General features: G+C 43.9%; 1 protein-coding gene across 1 annotated transcript in view; it reads left to right on the top strand.

Moving 5' to 3' along the window:
- BEST4 (bestrophin 4) overlaps positions 1-22,027 on the top strand; it is a 178,380-nt gene that overhangs the window by 5,196 nt on the left and 151,157 nt on the right. Inside the window, exons 2-4 of the mRNA XM_069642787.1 lie at positions 16,081-16,175; positions 17,571-17,804; positions 21,847-22,001. Coding sequence (XP_069498888.1) covers positions 16,081-16,175; positions 17,571-17,804; positions 21,847-22,001 — 484 coding nt within the window. The remainder of the gene's footprint in view (positions 1-16,080; positions 16,176-17,570; positions 17,805-21,846; positions 22,002-22,027) is intronic.

The raw sequence follows: 22,027 nt of genomic DNA, 5'->3' as shown, positions 1-22,027 counted from the left end.
GTTAGAATCAGGGATAGAAAAGATGTTTGATCGCTGCAGCGACAGTCCGATACTACCTGTAAAAGAGATATGAGAGGAGTCACCTGGACTGAGAAAGAGGTGACACAGGTGCAGAAGGGAGAGAATAGTATAAGAGAGGCAGATGTTGTAATGAGAGGGAAGATTACAACTTGGAGAGGGAGACGAGTGACATCATTAAAGAGGGGGTGGAGGTAGATCCTAGATGGGGAGACATAAAGGTGAGAGTAGAAGGGAGGCTAGAGACAAGGATGCCATCCATGAGAATAAAATACCCGATATTCTAGGAGAATAGGCTTGTTGTGAAGAGAGTGAAGATGATACAGGAAATTGGAAGAGAGAGATTTGGTAGTTGGAAGAGAGGTACCATCGATAGAGGCAATTAAGTGTTAAAAGACTAGAGTGGGAGAGGAGAGATGCTCAGGCCCTCAGAAGGTAAACAGGGAAGAAGCGAGCAACTGCAAAGACAGAGGAGACAGGGAGGTGCAAGAGAACCATGTTGAATCAAGGGAGAGTGAACTGGTGGGTTGAGGAATGAGACAGCCCAATTACACTGGAGGACAGGAAGAACAGCCTAACAAGCAATGACGAAACTCTGTTACTCCTTCCAGGGTCAAAGCCTTTACCTTTTTCACTTGCTAAGTCTTAAAGGAACGTAGAACCATTTCTTTTGAAACCATCACTTGTTTTGGATTACTTTGAACTGGTTGCTGGAACCGACGTGAACCTTGGAGCATGTCATTGGGTCACTTGAAAGCCATAGCATCATCACACTTATAGAACCTAGTATCCTCACACTTGGGGCCACAAGCATCATGACACTGCTGTATTCTGTGAACTTCCGTAGACTGCCTGTATTTTGCTTTAGAGCTGTATTTGAATGGGCAATAACATGTCTGCAGATCTTAAATTGGCATCTGGGTATTGTACAAAATCACCTACTCCCAAAAGTTCGACCCCCAAAAGTTCGACCCCCAATTTTCTGCATATATATATATATATATATATATATATATATATATATATATATATATATATATATATATATATATATGTGTGGGTGGGGGGGGTAAAGTGAATAAAACATGTATATGGTTAAGTTAGGGGGGGCTGTGGGGGTCCATGTAAAATCACATCGGTCCGGCATCCGAGTCTCCGTTCTGAGAACATTGTGGTAAACTGACATTGATACACATGCGACGGCCGGTTTACCACACTAGGCCATCACGCATGCTTAATGCGCAAGATAATCCTGCTGTCACAGGATGCTCCACAAGCTGCACCAGGTTAAAGATGTGATTATGTTTTTAAATCAAACCGCACCTCTTTCACTTATAGAAAGACGGGGCGTGGATGCATGACCGCTGGTACGGACACGTACCAGCCAACACTCTGCGCATCCAGGAATATACGTACACTAGCGGCAGAGCAGATTTTAGCGCGAGGTGGGAAGGTGTCGCCTGAGCGAGCCCCGGCTCTGTAAGCGATTTAAGGTCAGAGGCAGCAGGTGAATATTCTATAGTCGAGGAGCATCAACGTCGCTCATGAATTAGTGTGAGCGACCAAGCTCAGCTCAGATGGCCAGACTCGTGTTGAGAGTCTCTTTAAAATAATGCGTTGAAATTGGGCATTTTACAGCAGAATACTGGAGAAAATGATGCAAAAGCCATTCAATAAGTTTTCTTGGGCAACGCATAAAGAAAGTAGATGCAAAATTGTGGCCGGATTCTAAATTGGAGGGGTGGCCTAAGGAGTGTCAGCCATTACCTAAAGGGGGCGTGCATGCTCCCAACGATAAATCATGCGTCCCTGCAAATGTTATGTTATGTTAGCGGTACTTGTATTGCGCACCGTCGCCAACGGAACTGGTCCCCAGGCTCTCTGGCGGATCTGTAAACAGGAAGGGTGGGGTAGGGTTAGTCGGGAGGAGGAGAGAGGGAGAGTGGGAGAAGTGGTGTGCTGTTGGCAGATTCAGCTCAGTATACACCACTGAGTGCTGGGCTTTGGTGCTAGTATCGGATCGGATGGAGGCCTCGAGTGCTGTGGGTGAAGCTTATATGTTGTTGATGCGGTGTGGTAAAGTGCGTGCGGATTGCTGGGAATGAGATGGTTGTGTGGTTTTGTGTGGGTTTAAGTATGAAGAAGATTGAGGGTTGGGTTAGTGGGGTCTGTATCCTGGTTCAGGTACTTATGATTCTGTTAGAGTTGTATACCTGGGGGTTGGGTTGTTACTGGTTCCTCGTGGCCCGACTAGCTTTGGTGGTGTTTCGCTGATCCAACTGTATCCTATTGAGTATAGTTTGGATTGGTGGGTGCGTCTGAACCTAATCTTCAGGTGTGGGACTGGGTGGGTGATATCTATTCTCAGGTGATCTAGTGTGACCCTGGTCGGTTACGGCTTTGAATGGTTCAGGGTCGGGGTCGTGTTGAAGTGTTGTCCTAGTGGATCCGTCTTGGTGAGCCTGTGTATTCAGATGTTCGTATCCTTCTGTCCTGACTGGTTCTTTGATTTCTGTGGGGTGAACATCCTTGGGACTGTTGTTTAGTTGTAGTTTTGTGTGGTGGGGCATTGTGCTTCCTGCTTTGTATTGGTGGACAGTGTTTAGTGATGAAACATTCTGTTTCTCACCCATTGTATTGGGGCCCGTGATGCAGTGCTTCCTTTCCCTCACTATGTTTTGTTCTTAGGGCTGTTGGGGAAAGTAATACTTATGGTCATCGTCATCTTGATGATTCGTTCTGGTCTTTCTGTTTTAGTTTGCTATGTTTACTGTCTTTGGTAGTATTGCGACTGTCTCCCGTTTGGTCCTTTAGTATGTCGTGGGATATTTACCTAAGCTTTTCCCATTGATTGATCGGTGTGTATCGCGGTCGTTCAACGTTCATTGATGTTTTTAGTTATGTCGGTGCCCCTGTGGTCAGTCTTTCTAGTTATGACGTGAAGAGCCAGGTTTTGAGTAATTTCCTGAATAATAGGTGGTTTCTTGTGCTACGTATGTACTTTGGAAGGTCATTCCAGGTTTTCGGGGCTTGGTGAGAGAAGGAGGGTCCTCCAAGTTTTCTTTTGTTGTAGGGCTTCGGTTCCAGGTGGATATCCGTGCTTGATCTGAGCGTTCTTGTTGGTTGATGTAGGCGTAGTTTGTCTCTTAGGAACTCAGCGCCTTCGTTGTGTACTGCTCTGTGCGTATTGCACATTGTTTTGAATTTTATTTGTTGTTTTATTGGTAGCCAATGTAGTGTTTTCAGCCCTGGTCCTGTGTGTTCTCTTCGGGGTAGTTTCAGACATAGTCTGGCTGCCGTGTTTTAAATGCGTTGTAGTTTTGGTAGGAGTCGTTCAGGCATGCCTAGGTATAGGCTATTGGCGTAGTCTACATTGGACATGACGAGGCCGATGATGGTGGTCATTTTGTTGGTGAACGATAAGAACGGTAAGATTCTCTTTGCCGCTCGCAGGAGGAAGAAGCATTTCTTGAGGAGAGCGTTTACTTGTGGCTCTAGCGTGAGATTATTGTCCATCAGAACCCCCAGGTCTTTTACAATCGGAGAGGGTGCTGGGGTTGTCCCGAGTTCCCTTGGCCAAGGGTGAATTGGTTTTCTCATACATTCATTGTGACGATCATTATTTCAGTTTTGCCTGGGTTGATTTTGAGGGAATTGGAGTTCATCCAGAAGAATACATTGCAGAAGCAGTTTTCTAGTGTTTAGTTTCTTTCCGGGTTGTCTTGTATTTTGAAGATTATTTGTGTATCTTCAGCGTAGTTGTAGCAAGTGAGGCTGTAGCTTTTGATAATTCTGATCAGTAGATATAGGTAGATGTTGAATAGTAGCGGGGAGAAGGATGATCCTTGTGGTACTCCATAGGTGGAATCTCTCAGGCTGGATTTGAAGGGTTTCATCCATACAGTTTCCGTTCTGTTTGTTAGGAAAGACTTGATCCATAGTAGGGCGGTGTCTTTTATTCCAAATCCTCCAAAATCTCGTTATGAGGGTGTCATGGTCGACTGTGTCAAATGCTGCAGTTAGGTCTAGGAGTATCAAGGCAGTGCTGTTGTCCGAGTCTGCATTGATTTTTAGATTGTCCCATATTGAGAGTAGAGCTGATTCCATTCCTCTCAGTGGTCTGAAGCCAACTTGTGCCTGGTCTAGTAGGCCGTGCTCTTCTATAAACTCTTGGGTCACTTTGTATATCTACGTTTCGAGGAGCTTGGCTGTATACGGGATGTTGGAGATGGGTCTGTAGTTGGAGAGATCCTCTACGTTTCCCGCTGTATCTTTGAGTAGTGGCCTGATGTATGGAGTTTTGAAGGCTTGTGGCACTTTCCCAGTTGTGATGGAATTGTTGAGGACATTCCTGTGATATTCCATGGGCATTCCTTGTTTAAGAATCGACTTGTATATGTATGGTGGGCAGGGGTCTTCGGGGGACCCTGAGTTATTGCTTTCATTCACCAGTTTGACGAATGTCTCCACTGATATTTCTGGAAAGCTTTGTAGTTTGTTTGGGTGCTCCTCCCAGGTGTAGGTTGGGATTGTGGTCAGATCAGACGGTCTGCTTTGTATGGTTTGTTGGATATTGGTGATTTTGTTTTTGAAGTGGTCTGCAAGGTCGTTGCAGAGTTTCGTGGACGGAGCTGGTGTGTTGTTACATCCCGGAGGGTTTTTGATTTAGTTTATGATTTTGAAGAGCTCTTTTTTGGTGTTTGGTGCTTCGAAGATTCGGTTGTCGTAGTGTTTCCTCTTTGCTTTTTGTGTTTCCTTTTTGTAAACACGGTTGTGTTGTAGGAATTTCAGTTTGTTCACTGTGTCATTTTGTTTTCTCCAATTGAGTTCTAGTCTTCGGTTTTTTCTTTTCATGGTGCAAAGTAGTAGGGTGAACCATTTTGCCATAGACCGTTTATTAGAAGAAGCAAAGGGTTTTTCTTTGGCGATGTTGTCTATAGTAGTTATAATCCAGGAATGCAGCAGGGTTACCTTTTTGTCCAGGTCATCTTCTTCCATGAATGTTGGGTGTGGTTTGTTTAGCTCCAGGAGTTCATTCAGGTTGGCATTTTTGAAGGTTCTCCAATTTCTTTTCATGGTTTTTGTTGTTTTGTCCAGTTGATTGTTTGTTAGCCTGGTCATTTTGATTACGGAGGGGATGATGAGGTGGTCGCTCCAGGGTATTTGAATTGGGGGTGCATTGGTGAGGAGTAGTTTGTTAGCGAAGGTTGCGTCAATTGTATGCCCTGCCGAGTGCGTTGCTCCTTTGACTAGTTGTTGTAGGTTCATTGCTGCTAGTTGGCTGGTTAGCGATTTTTGTATGGTCGTGCTTTCTCCTTCAAACCAGATGTTGAAGTCTCCTAGGACTATCAGGTGATTGTGTTTGATGGCTAGGACAGTGATTGCTTCTGTGAAGGAGTCTATGAAGGTTGCATCGTAGGTTGGTGGTCTATATATTAGTACGAATTTCAAGTTTGTTTTGGATGTTACTGCTAGACGTAGGATTAGAGATTCGCATTTATCGATGATTAGTAGGTCTTCCAGTTTGATATCCAGGTGTTCCTTGTGAATGATTGCCAGCCCTCCCCTCTTTTGGTTTTTCTGTTTGATTGGACGCATTTGAAGTTTCAGGCAAGCAGTTGTTGAGGTTGATCTTGTAATTGTCGTCTAGCCAAGTTTCTGTCACAAATAGGATGTCGATCCCTCTGCCGCAGAGCTAATCGTATATCTCGGTGGCATGTTTAGACATTGATCTTCCATTGATGAGGTTGCAGTGGATCTTATTGGTGTGGTTTTGCTTGTTGGTTGTACCTTGTTTTGGTTTGTGGTTGTTTGGTTGTGGTGCATCATTGTTGCCGTTGATTGGTGGTGGAAGAGGATCAGCGAAGGCTGTATCTTCATTGTAGGAGGGCGTATGAGGATCAGCGAAAGCTGCATCTTCCTTGAGGCGGTCTGCTAGATTGAAAGCTTGGCTGTTCAGTGGTGTTGCTTCTCCGTCTTTGCTGGTTAGGTGAAGGTCCGTGAAGGCTTCTTCTTTGTTGAATTGGTCAGTTATGTTCATGTTTGGGATGTTGGTTATAAGATCTTCATCGTCGTTATGTCCGGTATGGCGCGTGTGTTGAGGGTGTCCTTCTGTTCTTGTGATGTATGGGGTGATGGGGTTGGACTCTAGCCACCTTCTTCTTGGGTGTTCCCGTCTTTTTTCTGCTTGTCTCGGGATATTCTTTGTGTGTCTTGATGTCTCTGTGGCGTTGGGGTATCCTGGTTCTGAGGTTGTTGCAAGGTATGGTGTGAGATATAAGGAATTTTCCCTTTGAAGTTTTATTCTGGTCGTTTTGGTTTTTGGCGTTGTGTTTCTTCTATTTGAGGTTGTTGCTTCAGTGGTAGGTTGGATTTGTGTGCCAGTGTCCAGTGCGGCCTTGTCTTGTGCCCTTTCTCGGCGTCCCTTTCTGGTCTGGGGCATTTTGGTACTCAGTGCGGAGGTGCCGGTTGAGTAGTTGGCTTCTGTGTCTTGTGATGGGAGTGCTGGTATTTCTTCTTGTGTTGGTAGGCTTGGGTGCTTTTGTGCCGTCTGTTCTTCCGGTGGGTCGGTTTGTGTATCCTCCGAGCGCTGTCTGGTGGGGTTTTGGTGCTGGGTGTACTGTTGTCAGGGGTGTAGGTCAAAGATCAGTGCTGCCTGTGTAGGTCTCTCGGAAAGGGTGAGGGCGGGTAGAACTATTCTATCACGGTCTGGTTCTCACTAGGAGTATGTTAAGGAGGTTAAGCTAAGTTTGTTCTTGAGACTAGTTCTAACTATGCTCTAGAATCTCGTATGGTAGGAGGGACCCTAAGGAGTATTGTAATCCTTATGATTCTAAAAATTTCAGAGCGGAGTCCCTGCTATATTTGGGAGACCTGTATAGTGGGAGAGAGGCCTATCAATACAATCGGAGTATTATACAATTCAATTTCGGAACGGAAACCCTCCTAAATTTGGGAGACCTGTTTATTGCGGGGGGAGGCCTATCAATGCAATCTAAATATCATACAATACAATTTGGGAACAGAAACCCTGCCAAATTTGGGAGACCTGTATAGTGGGAGAGAGGCCTATCAATACAATCTGAGTGTCATACAATACAATTCTGGAATAGAACCACTGATAATTTTGGGAGACCTGAATCGTTTCAAGAGATTAAGAATGGAATTGCCAATGCTCCCTCTTTAGGGGGGTTTGTGAGTGGGCACATGATTTTGTTGACAGTAGATGCCATCATATTCGGCCTGGCAGCATCATTGTCACAGTTGGACTGTGCGAAGGAAGAACATGTGATAGCATTGGCGTCTAGACCATTGAGGAGTGTGGAAAAAAATGATTCAGTTGTAGAGAGAGAAGCCATGGCAGTGTTATGCTTTTAAGCTCTTTCTGTTGTGCCAATGTTTTACGGTAAAAACTGGCCACAGACCTTTGGTACAGATGTTGGCTTGTAGGAACTGGTCTAGGGGTGTATACCCAGAATTTCTAATTGGGTAGTAGGATTGCAAAGTTATGAATTTCAAGTGTATTATGTTCTGGGCAAACAGAATGTGGTGGCAGATTGTCTCTCTCGCCTTCCAGTGAATTGTGGTAATGAAGATGAACAGCTAGAAGGGAAGGAACAAGAAATTATTGTTGCCAGCATTGAGCAAAGTACTTTGAGTGAAGAGGAATGGAAGTTGGCAGAAAGAGATGAGACTGTGTTTAATAAGGTGAAGGAGTGGACAGTGGAAGGCTGGCCTTGCAGGAATGACATGGACAGGAGGTGTGGTCGTTTTTATGAAGTAAAGGATGAATTGTATTTGTATGGAGGAAGTCTCAAGAGAGGTCATTAAGTGATTCCCCCTGAGGGGGTTAGGGCCAAACTGATAGAAATTGCTCATCAAGGGCATTGTGGAGTCAACGGTACAACATCAATGTTGAGAGAGAGTGGCCAGTGATGGATGGCGGAGTTGATAGAGAAATGAGGAAATGTGAAATTTGTTTGGCGAGTGACAAGAGTAAAGTGGTGCGGGAGACACCACTTCAGCCTGTGCAGGTGCTTGAAGAACCCTGGCAAAAGGTTGCAGTGGATTTGATGGGTCCCATTCAGGGGCTGGGCGAGGGCTTTAAATTTGTTTTGGTGTTAGTGGATTACCACTAGAAGTGGATAGAGTGGAAAGGAGTGCGAGAAGCAATAACGGTGGAGTTGGTGACATTTTTTAAGGCAATTTTCTTTTGTGAGGGGTTTCCCTCAGAAATTGTAAGTGATAATGGTCTGCAGTTTTGTTCAGAAACCATGAAGAGATTTTTGATCCAATCTGGTATAAGACACACACGCACAGCTTTATACCATCCCAGAGCTAAAGGACTGGTGGAGCGTGTTCATAGATTTCTTAAAGGTGGCATTCAACTGGCTATGAGGTCAGGGTTATTATGGAGTGATGTGTTCAAACTCATGGTATGGAGTTATTGTATCACACCCCACTCGGCCACAAAGGTGTCTCGCTTTGTCTCATTAAAGGGATGTCAACCGGGTTCAAAATTGTCTCCGGAATGGAGAGGATTGGCGTGCAGTGTGAAGGTTGATCGTAAGGAGGTGATGAGAATGGTGGAAGAGGTACAACGCTGCTATAAAGAAGTGATTGATGAACATTTCAAAGTAAAGGAACATGAATGGATGGTTGGAGATTCCTAGGTATGGTCTCAAATGCTTAGATAGCAAATGTTTAGGACCAAAGAGGATTGTGGCAGTAAGGAAGAGTGTGGTAGCGGTTGATGTTGGGGAAGTGTGGTCCAAGGGCATGTTGGCGTTAAGTGAGGAGAGGTAATTTCCGCCTAGGAATGGTGATTATGGTGCGGTGGTCAGTAAGGATGCTGAGGAAGTGAAGAATACTAATGAGAGAAGAACAGTGTTTGATGAGGGACGTGTAGGCGGAAGGGTTAGAAAATGTCCCAGTAAATTTAAGGATATTCTTTGTGTTTAAACTTAGAGTCCATGGTGTCTTTGATCTCCACCAACAGCAACAGTCTAATTAATTTCCTATTATTCATTGTATTGTCATTGTTATTGTTGATTCTTTGTGGTTGCATTCATTTGTTGTCAATTCATTGTTAAAAGGAAAGATGTGTTATGTTCTAAGTGTTCCAGAACCAACCTTTGTTCTGGAACACAGCGACAGTTTGTAAAGGAGCTCGGCGAAGGTGCCTGCTGCTCTCTGTGCTCCCTATTATTAAATATGACTTACTCTCACTTTTTGTGTCGTGTGGCTGCATCCTTTCACAGACCTTACTCTTCAGTTAATCCGTAGGCACCACCAAGGGTCATTGCGTGTACGCATCACATCGCCCCCTATGGCCAAAACATTCCATACCACATGTAACCACCCACTGCTTACATCATATGTTACCCTCAACAACATGTACAGCACTCCGTAGATTCCTAACAATGGCTTAGTTTCTGTAATGGCCAAATACCAGTACAAATACATGTAGACAACAAGGTGAAAGGTTACCTGCTGAAGGGCTTGAATGTAAGGGGAGGGGAGAGTAAATGGAGAGTTTAAGGAGATCACTCAATACATAACAATTTGTAATGCTTTTATCCATTTCAGATGCTTGATTTGCCTGAGGAAGGAGCTTTTCATGTGTTTGTTTATTTATTAATGTTAACATTTATAAAGTACACTAAGCCCAAGGGCATCAAGGCGCTGGTTACATGTAGAAACATGGTATAAAGTGGTAAGGTAGATCTGTGACTCCGGGATAGGAGAACAAGATGATGTCTGGTGCAGGGAGAGTCAATATTCTAATATTCTAAACTCTACAATGTCGTTGTCACATGGAGCAAAAGGGTGTGGCCTTTTGTTTCTTTTCTTTTAGTTGGTTTACATAATTCAGATGCTGCTTCCTGGCTGCTGCTAGTGGCCTTTTTCCAGGGAAGGGTAGAGAGCTAGCAGGGCAGGTGCAGTAAGGATAGGGGGTAACAGGGCTGCATAGAACCATTGGGAGTGCTGCTACAAGCAGAGAGTTTCTACACAGAGATTCTGTTGCGGGAGTTTTAAAGGTGGAGCCTTGAGAGTCGCACCATCCCATAACGCTGGGGCATCAGGGGGCAGAGACATATTGTGGGAACCCAACCTTAAGAGTCTGGCCAATGGATAGGGACGTAAAAACGTGAGTGATCGATATGCAGCCGTGCCCATGCAGTGCTCTACAATCTGTGCACAGAGAATATTGAAGATTCACTGAGGAAACTGAGGAAACTCGGTCATTGGCCTCGAATCACCCAATTAATTGTATGCTATGCTTTTGGGTCTTATACAGAGCGACTGCAACACTTTTCATGCTCCCTTCGTGCTGGGGGGCCTGCAAGAGAGGAGTTGGGTGGGAAGTTAGTAGGAGTAGAGGACCGCCAATAAGGCAAGTTTTGCTGGACTATTGATAAATGCATATCAGATGAACCTTGGCTCTGCGTGCGCTTCTTGGGGCTTTTAGCTAAGTAGTCTCACATGGGACAGTCTGACCCAGATGGCTACACCCTGGGGTGGGTATGTTTGGTACCAAGTGTGAGCTTGTGTGCATGCACGTCGTGCCCTTTGATACTGCGGTCAGGGGTGTTTGGCATGGAGTGTTCTAGTGTTATGGTGGTAGTGTGGAGGGATTTGGTGACGGTAGTGCAGGAATGTGAAAGATTAGTTGGTAGCAGAGGCGCTGCTAGGGAGGCATGGGAGGGTATGGGCCCCGTCTTTGGGTTGTAGTCCAGGATAGAAGCTCAGGGGCTACACCCAAAAGGCTAGCTAGTCCCGAGTCCCGACAGTCCAGACATGAGTGTAGCCCTCGATCTTTTCCAGACCTAGCAACACGCCTGGTTGGTAGGTAATACTGGCTTTTTTTTAGCAATACAATAGCGTATTCCAGACCGAGCGACACCCACCCCCGGTTGGTAGTATTCCAGACCGAGCGACACCCCCGGTTGGTAGTTAATACTGGCTTTTTTTAGCAATACAATGACGTATTCCAGACCGAGCGACATCCCTGGTTGGTAGTTAATACTGGCTTTTTTTAGCGATACAATGACATATTCCAGACCGAGCGACACCCCGGTTGGTAGTTAATACTGGCTTTTTTTTGCGATACAATGACGTATTCCAGACCGAGCGACACCCCCGGTTGGTAGTTAATACTGGCTTTTTTTTTGCGATACAATGACGTATTCCAGACCGAGCGACACCCCCGGTTGGTAGTTAATACTGGATTGTTTTAGCCATACAATGACGTATTCCAGACCGAGCGACACCCCCGGTTGGTAGTTAATACTGGCTTTTTTTTGCGATACAATGACGTATTCCAGACCGAGCAACACCCCCGGTTGGTAGTTAATACTGGCTTTTTTTTGCAATACAATGACGTATTCCAGACCGAGCGACACCCCCGGTTGGTAGTTAATACTGACTTTTTTTTGCGATACAATGACGTATTCCAGACCGAGCAACACCCCCGGTTGGTAGTTAATACTGGCTTTTTTTTGCGATACAATGACGTATTCCAGACCGAGCGACACCCCCGGTTGGTAGTTAATACTGGATTTTTTTAGCCACACAATGACTTAGGGCACCACCATGAGTTCCTTTTAGCTATCTCGTCCACCAGTGCATAAAAATGACGATCCTAGGGCAATAAATGAGTTAACCCTTTGGAAGATAGGAGAAACTACTAACCCTGTAGTGAGGCGCAGAGAGGTAGCTTTGCGAGAGCTACAGGGAGGGGGAGCATGCCGGCTTTGCTTATACTTTTAAGGTGAGGGCACTGAACGGGTTTGGGCTCGGGTTGCCCCTGTCCCTTAGAAAACATACTGGTGGAAACTCCTAGATGCATGGAATTATTGGAGCTGTGATGTAGTCTAGATGTAGTGTGCAACTTGAATGTCCTTGTTTTCTTGGAGCACTGTTGGAATTATGGTCGTGGTTGGAATGCATAATGACACTTTGCCATACCCGATGTATATATAGCCAAGGCCCTACATGGAAGTCCCTTGGGCAGGGGTCAAGTCCTAAAAGTTAAAGTGGGGGGACTCATCAACAAACGCAATGAGACGTGACATCGCCAGAAATGTGCATATCAAGGTGAAATATGCACATTTCATTAAATTGGCTTTGCATGACCACCAAAATTGAACAGGACAAATGGCATTTGCCTTTCATAAAATCAACTCACACACACAAAACTAAGTGAGGATATTTTCTTCTAATAGTGTTTTTGAAAACTTTAAAAGGTGTGCATGTTTTAAACTCCAAGAACCAATACAAATGTTTTCCCTGAGACTTGAAGTAACGAAATGAAACATTTCACCTTTAGTTTGTTATTTTTCATCAGGTTATAGAGTGCAGTGGTGAAGTGTCCGGCCTGAAACCCTGCCGAATGCGATTTGATGCCCAAGGTCGGCTTTAATTCATGAATTCAAAGAGGACATTCAATGTTTCTCATTTTAACTGGGGGGGGGACTGAGCAGAGGCGTAGCCAGGATTGTTTAACAAGTGGGGCCTGAAGCAAATGTAGTTGGGCCCTCCACAGTGACATTAACATTTGTAAATGCCCCACAGTGCTGCTGAGTGGGCATTTACAGATTTTGGGGGGCCTGGCCCGCTCAGGCACTACCCTGTCTACTCTGAATAAAGTGGGTGGACTCTGTCACCCCGTGTGTACCCTCTACTTGAGCCCTGCCCTCGGGGGCTCCCAGTGTTACGGGCTACTACATTTTGCAATTCCTTATGGAGCCCTGGCACTGTCTCTGCGAACCACTGTCACAGAGGTCTTGCCAGTTGGCCTGGCTAAGGTGCTCAGCAGTGTCAAAAGGCGATCGAAGCAGACCAGCTTGTGTCTTGCTCTGAACTAAATCACTTTGGTTTTGAAACTGCACATGAATTCCGCTCGATTCATTCTACTGAAGATGTCAAAGTTGGAGCCACCACACACAAGCACCTCATGCATGAGACTTGGTTACACACATTGGAAACAAGTATTGACAATGCCAACAGTTTGGGCTTTTGTGTAGGCATTGGAAATGCACTTACCAGGCACTGCCATAGGGGTATTAAAGAGTGATTGATGGTAGCAGGTGCAAATCGGTGCGAGTACTCGAACATCTAATAGCTGTGCCTGGCAAATGTCTAAAACATATACACAAGCCAAAATTATTGGCTTTGCCAATGCTTCTTTTTAATGGGACTTCAGTGAAGGACACACATAGTGCTTATAAATCGAGTTGCTGAAGGCAGACCTGGTTAAGATATTTTTATTACACCAGTAGCCGGTTTATAGCTCCAATTAAGGTATTACATTGCAGAAGACTGCTTTGAAAAAACACTGGTAGGCACTTTGAGTGCAAAGTTTAATGGTAAGGCCTAAATAAAGTGAGCTCAAAGAGTTTCCATGAGGAGGTATTTTGGGCAGGGAGGTGCAGGAACTGGTTGGGAATGTGGTTGGGAATGGCCAAAGGAAATAGCAAGGCCATGGGCAGTCAATAGGGAGGCAAACAGTCAAACAACACCTACAAGCTGCATGCCCCTAGTCCTATGGCATTTCTCCCTATCCGTATTCGAATGCAATAATTTTGGCTAATTGGTGGCTCAAGAGCCACCTAGCCACATAGCACCCCAAACAAAAAAGGAAACCGCATTTTCCATAATAATGCCTGGCTATACATCTTCAGAATTATTATGTTGTATGGCCCAGTTTCAGCCTACACAGTGTGTGTGTGTGTGTGGTTGTGTGTGTTCTGTTTTGTGTGTGCATGTGATCCTAGATTTTTGCTGAGAACAGCACTATCTATTAAGTAACACAGGAGACAGGGTATGAGGTATGCCCTCAAAAGTTCTTTTCATGATCGTATAGCCCTCTAACCTCTCATCGGGTGCAGGGTGCAGACAGGGGTGGACTGGGAACCAAAAGAGCTCCTGAAAATAATGTTCAAAGCGGCCCCATGTTGCACATTTATTTGCAAACCCAAACCTTTTCCTATAGGATCATTTGGAGATTCCACACAAAAAAGGTCCAGGGTGCAGAGACCTCCTGTGAAATCTCCAGAGTTCCCTATAGGGCAGTCCAATGTGTAATTTCGTATGGGGGCTGTTAGGCAGAATCATATGCAGTACCATTTGGGAACACCACACACAATTAAGACTACACGTGTAAGTACAAATTCATCTTTGGTACAAGCCTGTACTACACAGTAAAGTGGTAGCGATGGCTGAGCAGCCAGACATATCACAAGAATAAAGTGAGCAGTATCAGAAGTTACACAAAGGACAGCAATTGCTATGGTTCAAACAAACACTGACTCAAGGTTTCTGAGTAAAAGAATAAACATTCATTTACACCATCAGTTATTAAACAGCAGAACATCACAATCTTAATACACTGCACACCACCCAATGAATTCTGGACAAGTCAAGCTCAAAATGAAGTGTGAGCAAAATAGCACTCCAGCAATTTAAAAAGGGAGGGAAAGGCAAGGTTATTCAAAATCAAGCAGCACCAACAAGTAAGTAGGCAGGGCAATCTAGAAAAGGCTTACTAGAACTAGGATTCAAATCAGTAGGCCTGGGCCAATGTTAATGGTTCAGAGTCTTTGCAGAGCATCACACAGTTCGGAGTATTGCCAAGAGTCCGAGTACTCTATCAAAGATAGTTTGTACTGGGTTTGTACTGGGTCTGTGAATTTAAAAAGACTAATAAAGTCAATGGCAACTTTACATGTTCTGGGAGACAGTAGTCAGTCCCAAAAAATGGAGTTTAAAGTGGGAAGCCTGAACAAAGAAACCCTTTGTCACTGCACTAAAGGTGCTATGTGACACACAGTAAAGATATGATGCCCATGGAGTAGGTGAGACTCCACAGCCTATGAACACAAAAATGTAAAACACACAGCAAAACACATGTAAGAGTGTGAAGAAAGGCTCACACCCTTACCAGGTGAAAACAAATAAATCCTAGAAATCCAGCAAAGCTGCTGAGGGACTCAACAGGTAAGGGAAATTAGCCATTCTGGAGAATTATCCCTAACAGGGGCACAGGGAGTGGGAAGCCACCAACAGGATCTTCACACCCCTAATTAAACTATCGTCTCTACCAGACACATTTACAATAATAAAAAATGACACAGTCCATGTTCACTAATATTAACTCCTTTTTTAAGTTTTATGAAGTACTTGGAATCTTTGTACATGGCGTGCATAGTATTTATTGTGCTAGTTATCTATTCATAAGAATAGCTTGGTACTTTGGGGGAAGCTCTGTATTCAATGATAGAAACACACACAGGGACTTAGTGTTAGATTCCAGGATCCAGGTTCTAATGATCTCGAGCTGAGATAGGCCTCATAGGACCTCAGTGGCATATCTCACAAAACAGGCAACTTGGGGCACACACATTCACATGCGGACACATATGGGGTCTAAGCAGACTGTCCTTCAGAAGAGGGGTTTTGGCCCGGCTAAATTATCTTTCTGTTGGAGTAACTAACGTGTTCATACCAAGAGGAAAAACTGTTAGGCACAATAGCCATCGGTGCTGTCCTGAGACTTGTCCCTAGGTTTAGGGACAGCATAAATTGAGAATTCTCCATTTAAGGACACTATCAACATCATATGCCTAGTACCTGGACTCTTTCCGCTTACTTGAGTCCCTACAGAGGCTCATGAAGGATTAACCCCTGTTTGTCTCTCCCTCAGGTGTGTCTGCAGTATTGACCAGGTCATGCTAACAATGTAGGTGGCATGTTTGGGGCCCTTTGCCACACTTCCTCCTCTCTCTCCTTTTCTCTCTCTCTCCTTATCTCTTCCCCTGCAAGATCCCACCTTCCATCATGTCCTAACACTACTCTACGCATGAGTCAAAGGCCATGCGCCCTCTTCCTAGCTTATCAAAAACACCTTCTGCCTGGTTATTGGAGCAGAAACCCAAACAGGGAAAATATATATATTTAGTAATTTATTTGGATGTATTTCAGTAGGCCAGTAGGATTAACAAGTCTATGTTAGGCACGGTTGAACTCTGACTTGGTGCGGTGTAATTTATGTCCATGCAGGTTCTTGCTATGTGAAGACCAGCGGCTACTTTTTGAGAAGGTGTCCATGTACTGCAATCGATCGACGGATCTGATCCCCATCTCGTTCGTACTTGGTAAGACTTTGCTGGGGGCCTTGTTCCTGTACAGAAAATGTCTTCGTCCCCTCAACATTTGTAATTGCAATCTTTCTTGTGAGGGTCATGGAGGGAGGTTCACATACTAGGATTACCATCTACCATGGTCTGGAAAATATGATTTGGTAGTTATGGACAAGAAATCCGTACAATGGACCCTTTCCAACTCAGGCCGCCCCCAGAGGCACCACAGTGTTCCAATCCCTGGTTCCAAAGGTTGTATAAGGCCCCTGGTTTTCAAACTCATACACCTATTCTGCCTGGTAACTGTAGTCTAATATTCCTAATCAATATCCAGGTCATCACAGAAAATTGGTGGTAGGTGGGGTTGATGACAAGCAAAAACCTGACTATAATCCCAGATTCCAGATGGGAAGGAATTGCAGATGTCCCCCTAAAATGTTATCAAACATTACATGTGATTGTACAGCAGCTTTATCCCATTGTTCAGTGGGTCAGGGGGGAGGTTGGGGTGGGCATACACAGCCTGTTAGGGTGGTATTGGGATGTCCCTAAAATTATGTATAACAGGTTTTGATGATCTTGGAGTCAGTATCAATAAGAGCCCTTAACAGCACTGACAGGATGGGGAGCCACATACAAGTCCTTCCCCAGCAACATCTTTCATAGCAGACAGAATCCCTGAAGAGAGGCTGCGTCTTGGAGGCAAACTACCATCAAATCCATTAACAGTGCACTCCCAATGAATGTAGACACCATGCGGGGCCTTGCAACCTTTCACAGCCACTGAAATGATTATAAAATACCTGAATCTACTACAACAACACACAATCAACATCTTCACAGCTTTTGGGGACACAGATCAAGATGTGCATAGCTACTAGAGAAGGCTTGCCAACTCCTGGGCCTACAGAGAGGAGAGGATATACAAGGCCAAAGAGGTTCACACAACATCCAAAGATTGGCAACAACTATCCTTGAGCAGTGTTAGACTGGATATAAAAAATAAATCTTTGTCCGTAGAACTCGGGGGACAATTTTAGGAACATCCGTGGCAGGTTGCTCAAAGCTATGTCATTAAACATCGCCCACAGAAGCCTGAAACATTTTCCCTCTTTAGCCTGTCAGGCAGGCCCTTGGGAAATTGCCCTATTGCCTCACAAGCCAGTCAAGGCCTACGTCTGAAGCAATGTTTAAGCTCTGGTTTAAATCAGTACGCCAAATGGAAAGATCAGTGTGGGCAATGAGGAACGTCCCTATCATTGGGGCACGCATCAGGAGCAGATGAGACACAGTGATCTCATCTGTTGTCAATCGGAGGATAGTCCACCAAAGAAATTGGGAGAGTCAAAGCTGTGGGATATCACCGCATCACGTGCTCTCTGTAACCATGTGAACTGTTTCCTTCTTCAGGGTTTTACGTCACACTGATTGTAAACCGTTGGTGGGGGCAGTATACCAGCATCCCACTGCCGGACCAGCTGATGTGTGTTGTCTCCAGTAGCGTGCACGGAGCAGATGAGAGAGGGAGAATCCTCCGTCGCACCCTCATTCGGTATGCCAACCTGTCCTCTGTGCTCATCCTGCGCTCTGTTAGCACACGAGTGCTCAAGAGGTTTCCGACTATGGACCATGTGGTGGAAGCAGGTAATTAGCTGACACGTACACGCATACCTTTGCTTGTAGGGTATGGCTTGCATAGGAAGGCATTATGCATCTAAATGTTGTCTCCTCCTATGATGACACCACACCAGTGCAATTTAAATGTTATATTCCCCTGGCATGACCTATCATCAGGGGACTACAACATTGTCTCAGCTTTCCAGATCTTCAGTGGTGTGTTGAGTAAAGGAGGGTGACACAAAAGGAAGGTGGGTTGGTGTGGCAGGACCCCTGATATTTGTGTTGGACAAAGTTGTCTATTCATCTTTCATGGTTGCTTTATACACCTGCTCTAGTGGTGGGTCCTGGGGACAGCCTGTGTTGTGTTAAAGGGATATGGGGCTATTAAGAAAAATAATAGATGGGAATCTACTCAGAACAGGGTTCATTCCACCTTGGCTTTCTTAGGGACATCATAGAAAACTAAAACTTGACTCTCATTGTCAGTGGACTATATTCCCATAGTCAATACCTATAAGGAATCGATTGTTGACCCAACCTTGCAAGCCCCACCAAAGTACTAGAAACCATTGCTCAAAATGCATTTGAAAAATAGTGGATCAATGAAACAACCTTTATATTGCTGTGTAGTCAAACATCTACCATGCTATTTTGTATGCACTTACAAATATTCACAAAAATATTGTGAAAATAAAACTTGGAGGATCCACCCGAAAGACCACTCATCGCACAGAATGAGGACGTTTTGGAGTTTGGAATGTTGAAACATTCCTTAAATGATCCATCAAGTCAGATCACGCCTTTATTAAAGATACTACAGACTTCCTAAACCAATTGAAACTACTTCCAAATAAGTGATCTAATATTATCACTGAATCGGTGGATCTATCAACTTTATATACAAATATCGAACCGAAAGAAGCAGTGGAAGGAACCTGCTAGACTTATAGAGTCGACAACTACTACAAGATGTCCATTCAGATTTTTGAATTCAGGATTTAGAATTCACACATCAAAATAATTTTTCAGATGTGATAATACGTCTATTGTCAATGTTGAGGAACATCAGTTGGGGCATATGTACACCAAACGAAGCAAGCATTGCCACGTAACATCTTTTGATGATGAGCATTTTGAATAGTCAGATTGGGATTGCGAATGGCTGCAAAAGTTCAAGGTAAATCAATGATGGCCAACAATTGTCTATGGCTTAAAGACGAAAAGACCGAGATCCTTATCGTGGGCTCCCCAGCCAAAATTAAATCACTACCTGCAGACTACTCATCCATCACAATAGATGGCACGCCCATCCCCATCTTCAATCTGGTAAAAACGCTGGGCGTCTATATAGACACTAATCTTACAATAAATAAACATGTTACCACTCTAGCATCAACTACATCATATACATCTAAACTCATTGCACTGAGCCGCCAATTCCTGCCCCACAAAACTGCACCACGCTTATACTGGCCAAGCTGGACTATTGTAACGTACTGTTGCTAGGATCCTCGAAAACCAATTTGGCCAAACTCCAACTCCTACAAAATAAGGCGTTGCGAGAAGCCCTAGGCATAAACAAATTTGACCATATCTCCAAGACCAGGAGGGAAGCTCACTGGCTCCCCATCAAAGGCAGAATCATTTTTAAATCACTCAGCAACACCCATAAATGCATCAGCAAGACTGATCCTACCTCCCTCAATAATCCCATCAAACACAACAAAATCACGAGACCCCTGAGAGGCAATAACAGCTCCCAACTCTTCATCCCACGTTTCAAATCCACTAGGGCTGGAGGGACTCATTTCCCTGTAATGGCAGCCACAATCTGGAACACAACACCCATAATATCAGGATTGAGCCATCCCATCAGAAATTCAAAAAATACGCTAAAAACTTGGATTTTCAATAAATATTAACACCAAGAAATTAAACTTTGACCATTACCAGCCTATAAAATGTAATTCCAGACTGAACGTTTTCGCTCTACCTGCTTTATAACAAATGAATGAATTGCTCAACCTGTTCTGTAACAACTGATTCAGTGACTGATGGTTAAGGTACATATCATGATTAAGTGATTTTAATGTTTAACTTGTAATCTTTAATTTGTAAACTTCACTTGTAACCAGATTTGAAGCCCACTGTAACCTACGCTGTGATACCCTCGCGTTTGGACGTGTAATAAATGTAATAAACAAATAATAATAAAAATAAATACAATTGCTTTTTATTTTATAGGAAGGAACAAAAAACTCATGGGACCAGTTCAATATTCAGATCACTTAAGTAGATCCTACATTCAAATTTGCAGCAGCAATCAGTAAAAACAGAAATAACGGTTTTGTTACACTACAACAGCGAAGACCAGCACTGGAACAGTTTGCACTCAACCATTCCACAATTCAACAGAAAATAACAATCTACTGTGATATGATTTCTTTCATCTCCAGCAAACAAGCAATCCATTCCTTATTCCCAATTGTTGAAGATTAAAACAACTAAAAAACAGTAATTCCAATTTGATTAAAAACCATTTAAATTAGTTGCCTTATCCAATTGAAAATCTATAATGTCATGTTATGACAAAAGGTCAAGACTACCAGTAAGCAGCTTAAGAGAACACAACAAAGTGTTTGGTTATAAAGAGTCACAAAATAAACCACTAGCTGTACTTGAATTTGGCCCATTGACTACACAAATAAAAAAACATCATAATATAATATTTTCCCATTCTGAAGAAGTACAGAGAACTATTCAAAATATTTACCGCCCAACTTTTATTTAGCGTAAAAAGGAATGCAAACCTACGAGATGTTATGATTCAATCAGACGTCAAGGCATTTCAAGATTTTGAAAAACATCTACTTGTGCAAAATGGTACTTGTTGTGCTGTTCTTACAATAAGGTGGTCAAGGGAGACACAGTAACACACCATGAAAGGGGTGGGCCCATTCCACAGAAGCGCTTTACAATCTGTAATACAGAATCCGTAATCCACATTATCAAATGTCCCTGCAGGATCGTATTTGCTGCAGAAAACACTGTCACGGTAAAGGAGAGAATCATACAATACAAGAGTGACATCAGATGGTGCAATATTAAATCACCCACTTCCAGACATTTTCAACAGCAAATGCAAAAGCACAATTCAATTGCAAGTACTTAAAGTAATACACAAGTCTCCAAGAAGGATCATGGCAGAGTACCCCCAACTAACTGTGCCCATCTTTCTCAAATCTCTTCAAAAGAGAACTTTATGGTTGTGCTGTGTTTGCGACTGGGTCTTTAATAGCCTATGTTATGTTATCAAGATGGTTGCATTCACGAGGCTAAAGACACAAACAGGCTGCAGCATTTATTTCTCCATGACACTGGTGTAGAATTGTTCAACACAGCATATGAACCAGATATGAGAGCTCTGGAACAAATGTTCTCACTTTCCACGTCATGAAACTTCTTATCTCTTCACTAATCTTCTCTCAACTATTTTATTGTTCTGTCCCATTCTTTGGTCTTCCCTGTCACGTCTCGCTCCTCTCAAATCAATCTAACACTCTTCTATTGGCTCACTCTTTCTTATCGGGACTCGGTTTCCTCTTCTCTTGCCTCACTTGGCTGGCTGTCTTTACATTCTCAACTTAAATGTAACTTTCTTTGCTTCGTTTTTAAATCTCTCTATGGACTTGCCCCGGACTATCCTGCTTCTCTTCTTTCATTCTATTCTCCCTCTCGCTCTCTCCGTTCTTCTGGTCTTTTCAGGTTGAACGTTCCCCGTCCCCCTTGTTCTCCACCCCGTTTTCGTACTTTTCAGCTCCTTGCTCCTCTTCACTGGAACACACACCCCCCTGTCTCTCCGCTCCATTACTTCTTAATCTTCCTTCCATTGTTCTCTCCAAACTCACCTGCTTCAGTGTCCTGATTGAATGTTGAATTGCACTGCTGATGTTATGTACCATTAAATTTTCCTATGCAAAGCGCTTTGGACAAAGCGCTATATAAAGCACAATAAAAATACAAATACAAATGTTGCCTGCTAGTAACCTTTACATATCTGTTACAGGATTCATGACTCGGGATGAACTCAAGAAGTTTGAAAGCCTCCACTCAGATTTCAACAAGTACTGGATCCCTTGTGTCTGGTTCACCAACCTGGCGTCGCAGGCCAGGAGGGATGGGAGGGTGAGGGACGACGTAGCCCTCCGACTTCTCATTGATGTAAGTCCATATGCATCTGCTGGAGT

Source organism: Ambystoma mexicanum, chromosome 1q, assembly GCF_040938575.1.
Source record: "Ambystoma mexicanum isolate Mex_15411 chromosome 1q, UKY_AmexF1_1, whole genome shotgun sequence".
Classification (NCBI taxonomy): Eukaryota; Metazoa; Chordata; class Amphibia; order Caudata; family Ambystomatidae; genus Ambystoma; species Ambystoma mexicanum.
Note: the sequence above shows the minus strand (reverse complement) of the source record. Positions and strands in the feature narration are given on the sequence as shown.